The sequence below is a fragment of the Tasmannia lanceolata genome, unplaced genomic scaffold (genome assembly GCF_043159265.1).
Source record: "Tasmannia lanceolata isolate RefF3 unplaced genomic scaffold, GAP_Taslan_0.1 ptg000021l, whole genome shotgun sequence".
Lineage (NCBI taxonomy): Eukaryota > Viridiplantae > Streptophyta > Magnoliopsida > Canellales > Winteraceae > Tasmannia > Tasmannia lanceolata.
Genome location: NW_027518698.1, coordinates 8,795,818 through 8,803,358, shown reverse-complemented (window position 1 = coordinate 8,803,358; position 7,541 = coordinate 8,795,818). Strand labels below are relative to the sequence as shown.

General features: G+C 44.5%; 1 protein-coding gene across 1 annotated transcript; it reads right to left on the bottom strand.

The window, feature by feature from the left end:
• Window positions 1-465: 465 nt before the first annotated feature.
• LOC143855429 (uncharacterized) lies at window positions 466-6,663 on the bottom strand. The gene is made up of 2 exons (XM_077365547.1): window positions 6,565-6,663; window positions 466-1,592 (listed from the first exon to the last, which is right to left on the bottom strand). Exon 2 carries the CDS (start codon window positions 1,396-1,398, stop codon window positions 565-567), a length of 834 nt encoding a protein of 277 aa, XP_077221662.1. The 5' UTR covers window positions 1,399-1,592; window positions 6,565-6,663; the 3' UTR covers window positions 466-564.
• Window positions 6,664-7,541: the final 878 nt, after the last annotated feature.

Here is a 7,541-nt window from a genome sequence, read left to right as displayed (position 1 = left end):
CTGGGCAGGTGCTGCTGAAGTAGCTGCTTGGTGCATAGGCCCTTTATCCTTGGACAACGACGGTCCCAACTTTTCAGAAAGCTGAGCCTTGATAACTCAGTTCTCTTCTTTGAGTTCTTGAAGCTGCTGGAGAATCAAGGTAAGGGTATCGGTAATAGCAGCAGGTGGAAGGCCATCTTGGTTGTTTGCCATTGGTGAGGATGAGAAAGAAGGAGACACTGGGGTTCTCAGAGAGGGTGGCGGAGAGACAGAATTCCTCTCAAATCGTGAAGAGACCCGAACCCAAGGAGCAGTGGGGTTAGCTATGGTGTTTACTGCCCTGAAATATTTGAAAGACATATTTTAAAATAAAAAAGAAGTAGACAATGATGCACGCATAGACCAAGATAATGAGAGAGAAAGATGAACTTTATTGATCAATCATTAAAGCTTGAGTGCAGGGTTCATTCTTTCAAAGATAAACGGATAAGATTAAACATGGAACTAAGCTTTCTTTTTAGACTTCTTCTTTGGACGACAATCTTGCTCAGCTGACTCTTTTAGAGGTTTGATGATCCTGACATCTCAAGCAGATGAAACAGCTTTGACAATCTTGGGCTTGAGATCCTCAAGCGGATAGAAATGACAAAGGGGAGGCACAATAGATTGCTCCCTTCCATACTGACGCAGGATCCTGGCAGGAACATAAAAGGAAGTCTTTTCGAGGCCAAGAAGGCGAACATAGTTAGCTTCTCCAGTGTTGAAGACGGCTTCTTGGATTCCAGGAATTTGCCAATAAATCTGATCTTGTTGGCGAGAATTTAACCATTCAACCCAATCGCTTTTATGATCGAAAGAAACATCATAACGCCATTCACTGAAGGTGTATAACGTATGATCGAAATGCACAGGAGCTGCGATTTTTAGCTTGTGGCATAACCGCACCTGAAGTAAAGCAGGACATCCTGAGAAAGAACCAACGAAGGAGCGAACATAAGAGCCTGGACCTGAGCTGGCACGAAGACGAGCCATATCATCCAATCCATTGAAGGTTTCTACAAGCATAGTAGGAATTGGATTGGCGCCACGATCCATTTGATCAACGAGGTCCAGAAGAACAGCTGACGCAAAGCGAGAAGGCTGGACAGTGAGGAACCTAGAAAAGGCGCAGAATCTCAGAGCACGACGACGGGCCTTTTGAATATCAACAGCACCAATGTGCCCAACAGGAGGGTAAATGTCAATCAGTTGTTGCATGGACACTTCTTGGCCTTTCATGAAAGAGTTCATGGATTCATCTGGATTATTCATCAAGCGAAGGAACAAAGGACGATAATCTGGAACACAGGATGGCTTCACTAGAGGGCCATCCACAGGATATTCCAATAAGGCACACCATTCTTCAAAGGTGGGACACATCTCTTGGTTGCCAAAACGGAAGACATGACGATCGGGATTCCAACACTCTGATGCGGCATAGAGTAATCCCCAATCGAGCTTAATGGTTGCCACATAGCCGAAGAGATTTTTCTCTTGCTCACTTATGGCATAGATATGGGATTCTCTTAATGTACCACGGATTCAATCAAGAATTGTACGAGTAGACATGATGCCTGTAAGCCAAGAGAAAGAATACAAGAATGATCAGGGTTATATGAACACGAGATTGGGATAAGTTCCTGCCAGTAAAAGAAAGTATTGAATACATGATCGAATCACATGATGGAAGATTGACAGACGTACGATCAAGAGATGAGATGAGATAGCATAAGATTGCTTTCAACGGATAGATCATGAATGACTAATCCTATGAGATCTTTGGAAATGATGGGATTTATATCCTAACCCCAAAGGGAAAGTTTTTTTTTTCTTCGCATATTTTATCAGTGTTACCTGAAGGCATCAACCCTAATCCTAATCTAGCGGAGTGGAGAGAGGATCTCGACTCATGACTTTGTTTGTGTACTTAGGACCGATCGTAGCCATTGGAAGATGGACTACGGCCTATTCTAGATACAAAATTGGTAGGATATCCTAAACTAGGCTCATACACGTGATGCACATGTGATCGTATACTACATGCATGTGTGGGTTAATCTAGGGGTAAGGCCAAGAGTTCCCTTAGCCCGAATCCATGTTCGATATACTGTACCAGTGTCCGGTGTATCAGTACGTGAACAAGAGATCCGTTTACACACCATAAGGTGCTAGGCTAAGGGTGGAATGCTTCTCTAGCACAGAGGCACCAGGTGATGAAATCCCAGTCAACCATGCTAGATAACACTCCGGGTTCCTAAAATAGGACGTGTGTGCATGTGAGATGCAAGGTTTAGATGCAAGTGATGTAAGTGTGTGCAATAAGTTCGCGCAATCTATGATGCCTTCAGGTTTTGTTAGATTAAGTTCGAGTAAAATGGGATGAGAAAATAAAGCATACAAACTAATCTAACAAGCATAAAAAGATAGAGTTTTTATGAGCCAGTTAAATTAAATTCAAATGAATTATCTTTTGAAATTTTAATGAAGTTAGGTGGTCCCCAGGAGAGTCGCCAAACTGTGGGACCCGATCCCGCGAGAGGGGTGGGGCGCGTGCCGCCACGCTCTCTCTTGGTCTCTCGTACCCACGCGATTGGCGTGTGGATTATAATTATTGATTTTAATTCATCTTTTATGTGAACTTGGGATCACTAAAGCAATCCGAAATCCACACAAAAGAGACTGACAGAGTCGCCACCTAGATGTGAGATCTAGGACCCGTAATTAACCAGAAATCTAGACTCGCTACCTGGTTACAAGAATGGAAGGTATGGGGAGTTATCCACCCCATGCACCATTCCTGCCCGATAATCGGTCTTCGATTCCAAAAGCTAACTTTTTTAAATTTATTTTAAATGGCTCATTCAACTCTTTGTTAATGTGTGAACTATATGACATGCATCCTAAGATCTAATTTCAATGCATTTCCTAAATGGGGTGAATGTGAACTTTATTAACCTAAATGCACTCTAATTCTTTTAGCCGTTCACAGTTTAGACTCATGCGGGCCAGGAGTGCATCTTACATGCAACTACATGCCTATGTGCCTATGTGATTGTTTTAAGATTGATGAGATTTGATTTGAGTTGAATTAGGTTGGTTGATTTGAAGTGGAGTGACCTATGCTATATAGATTTAATGCAATGGACCTAAGTTACATTCTTAGTATATTTGTGAACTTTGGATTCTAAGAATTCTATTTTGAAAATCTAGAGTGTGGTCTCTAAGTTTAGAGCCTAGAATTTTATGATTGGGATTTTTCATCTTAGATGATTATAAGTTCTTAGATTCTTTTAAGATTTTTGAATTCTTTTGAGTTCCAAATTTAACAAACACAACTAATCATGCAAAGAAAGCAACTAGCATACTAAAAAGCAAAACAACTAGCATGTGATTCTAAGCTAACAATAAGAATAATTTAAAGAGATCTAAACATGCAACTAATCAAGCAACTAAGTAAAAGAAAATATCTAACATGCAAAAAGGGTTTAAGGAAAAGGAAAGGGTGAATAGGGGAATGGAAGGGATGAAAAAGGGTGTAGGGGAACGAGAAGGATGGAGAAAGGTGTGACTGAACTTGGGAGTGCCAAATTGCCTACGTACCCCGTGATGGGGATCAAGCCACACGTAGTTCCACTGTGCTTTTGACATGTAGATGGTAGCTTTGCTCCCATTTGGATGCTAGGAAAGAGTTCCAAATTGTTCTTTGGTTGCAGGGAAGGATTTTTAGGTATTGTGGTTGCAGGGAATGGTTTCTGGGCATTGTTTGGTTGCTGGAAATGGTTCCCGAGTACTGTTTGGTTGCAGGGAAGGTATTTGGATACTATTTGGTTGCTGGAATGGTTCCTGAGTGCTGTTTGGTTGCTGGAAATGGTTCCTGAGTGCTGTTTGGTTGCTGGAAATGGTTCCTGAGTGCTGTTTGGTTGCCGGAAATGGTTCCTGAGTGCTGTTTGGTTGCAGGGAAGGTATTTGGGTACTATTTGGATGCAGGGGGTGGGAAGTAAGCTGTTGTTTGGTTGCTGGAAATGGTTCCTGAGTGCTGTTTGGTTGCAGGGAAGGTAAATGGGTACGGTTTGGATGCAGGGGGTGGGGAGTAAGCTGCTGTTTGGATGTAGGGATGCAACTCGGTGAGACTTGGTTTGGTTTATAGGGGTGAGTCAACTTGGTTTAGGTGACTATGGGCGGCCGAATGTGTGCAGGTGATTGGATTTGTGTAAGTGGTCAGATGGGTATGGGTTATGGATGGGTAATCTGAACATGGGATGTATGGTGATTAGGTAGATATATGGGTGTTGAGATCTAATATGGGTTCGGGTATGCTGTTGCAATAAGACAGTGTATAGGGGTTGTGATATGGGGTATGGATATGGGCTATGGTGATGGGCATCAAGAGGGTATAACTATGAGGTCTGATGGGGTATGAATGAATTAGGAGGAGGAGAGGTATTGTGGCCGAATGGGTTACACGCTTGGGATGGGAAGCATGGGGGAGGTGCAACTAGCTTGGGTTGGGCTTGGGTGCGGCTAGGGATGCGGCTTACATTGGGCTTGGGCGCGGCTTGGGTTGGGCTCAGGGTATTGGGCAAGGCCGAATAGGGTGGGGTTAAGGCCAAGGGAGCCATCGGGTTTGGGTCAAAACCAGAAGGGCTTGGGTTTGGGTCAAGGCCAAGTTGGCCATGGGTTCAGGTCTAATCGGATTAAGCCTAATGGGATGGGGGTTTGGATTAAGGCTATGTAGGCTGCGAGTTTGGGTTACGGCCAAGTAGGCCGAGAGGTTTGGGTCAACTTGGGTTCGGGTTAGGTCCGGGATGGACCGATCGGATTGAGCTGGACCGGGTTGGTCCGGGTTGGCTTGATTCGGGTTGAACCTGGGTCGACTTGGGTTGGCTTGGGCTGGACCCGGGTTGACACGGGTTGGGTCAAGTTGACTTGGCTTTTGGACTGGGTTGATGGGTTAGCATGAAACCCATGTGGTCTAGGTTTCATGACAGAGTGGCCATTGTGCTTACGATGGGTTAGGATGAGGTGGAGATGATGGCATGTGGATAGTGGGTTCGGTTGGGTTTCATTGGAAAGTGGTCTTATGGGATATGGATGGGGGGGTCTAGGTGATGTATGGTGTATGTGATGGGGATATGAATATTTATGGATGAAAGTAGACTGAGGTGTGATGACGTGAGCTATGGGGGTAAACCAACAGCCAACAAAATTAAGGTGAGTTGGGTACTAGGCTCGGGTTGGGGGTTGAGTCCGGGCTAAACCGGGTTGACTCGAGATGAGGTTAGGTTGGGTTAGTCAAGTTGGGATTGGGCTCACTTTTTGGGTAAAGATTAGGTTGCGGTCGGTGTGGGGGTTAGACCGGGTTGGTCCGTCTAGATTGTACTGAGTTGCGGGGCTGATGCGGGGTCGGGGTCGGGGTCGGGTTGCGGGTCCGAGTTGGGTTGGGTTGAACCGGGTTGGGGCTGAACCGGGTTGGGGTCGGGTTGCGGGTCCGAGTTGGGTTGGGTTGAACCGGGTTGGGGCTGAATTGGGTTGGGCTAGGCTGAACCGGATTGGGCTAGGCCGGGTGGGGGCTGGAGGTTAAACCGAGTTGGGGTTGGGTTGAACCGGGTTTGGGGTGCGGCTAAGTGGGAAATGCCCGGGCTGAACCAGATTGGATTGGGTATGGCTCGGGTTGAACCGGGTAGGTTTAATCGGGGTCGAGTCGGGTTAACTCTGGTTAGCTTCATGATTGCATTGGGGTAAGGGCACTACAGTTGGTAGAGAGAGGTTCTATGAGCGGACGAGAGGGAGTTGAGTGATCGGATGGGAGGAGATATGATCGGATTTTGATCTGATGGTCAAGGATACATGATGGGGGTATGGTCCATGAGATGGCATGATGTATGATTGAACTGGATGCTATGAGGATGAGGGTGCATGTGCTGTTGGGTTAAAAATGCACAAGCTTATTAATGTGCACAGTACATGAAAGTCAATAAAATGCACTATATCAAAATGAGATTTAAGACCATTCATGAACAGCACGCAAGTGGGTGAATATAATGCATAGGGTGCATGCGCTTGGCCGTAAATCATTCATACACATTGCGGAAAATGCAATTATGACTATGCATGAGGGGTTTAATTTTCAGGTAAATGCTCACAGTGCATAGGTGTTGGGCAACACGAATGTGTGCACCAGGCACGGTTTGGGTCCAAATGGGTTTTGGGTGTGGGCCCGCATTGCGGGGCTTGGATGGAATGCGGCTTGCTTGCAGGCACGGATGGGAGGGAATTCGGTTGTAGGGTTGGTTGGGTTTAGGACTGACACGCATATCTTTGGTAAACTATGACTGGCCCAAAGGTAAGAATAGGGTTTAAGGTCATGGCTTTTGGAGAGGGGTCTTCTCTCTTGGGTATAGCCAAAGATCACAAGTGGGTTTTTAGGCTAATTTATCATTAGTGGCCGGGATTAAGGAAATTAAAAAAAAAAAAAAAATAGGGAGAAGGAAAAAGTAAAATATGCAAGCCATGAATGATGAATTCATTAAAGTGAACTTGGCCTACCTCTTCGTTGTTTGGTGTTGATCCTTGCTTCCAGTGATGACCCCGCAATGGTGGTTGGACGAACTTATGAGAGGGGAGAGGGAGTGAAGGCTAAGAATGTTTTTCCTCTTTTTCCTAGATGGAGCAATAAAGGGGGTATTTATAGGTGAAGGTTACCTTGAGTTGCTATGTTGGAGCAATGGTTGAGATTAAAAAGATGGCAATTTAGAAATGATTAAAGGGATGAGATCAAAGTATCTAGAGAATTCCTTTCCCACACTTGTGAAACGTATGGGTTAGATGCCCAAAATACATCCCCTTCTATAATAGAAGGAGCTTGTGTGGTGGAGATTGTTTGCACAAATTAGGAAGCAAAGGGAAGTAAATAAGATGAGGCCAAGTGTCCCAACAAAATTTTGCAAATAAAGAATTAAATCAAGAACAATTAGAAACGTCCAAAAGAGGAGTGCATGTTGGAAATTTGGCATGATTCCCTACTAAATTAGAATATGACACTTGCCGCTTTTAGTTTTAGGCAATCCTTTTGACCAATAAGCTTGAAACACATGCCTCTTTTCCAAAGTTTGTAAAATTAGCCCAAAATCATTTCAAATCTCTAAACAATAGGGGAGGAGGAAACAAGCCACGTTTTCCCAAGCTTGGGAAAACGTGTGGTGAGAGGAGAGAGAGGGTGAGGAAAGAGAACTCTCTCGAAAACGGAAAAATGTCGTTTTCCGGAGATTTCGGCATCCGACTCCGATAATTCTTTCGCCTTTGGAATCCCTGATTTTTTCTCGTTCATTTAAGCCCAATATTGCCATAGAAAACTATTTTCAGAATTTTCGACCAATGCGAGCCTTCGATCTTCGTCGGTAGATCATTTTTTCAAAGATCGAGCAAATTGGTGGTCCGAACGAACCAACTGATTCGATCAACTTTGGGCCAACGGTTAAAACTATTAAACCATGATATTGACAATAGTTGAGACATTAGAAAGT

What these genes read in the sequence shown, in the direction of transcription:
- LOC143855429 (XM_077365547.1), bottom strand. Translation starts at nt 1,398, where the DNA reads ATGTGTCCCACCTTTGAAGAATGGTGTGCCTTATTGGAATATCCTGTG.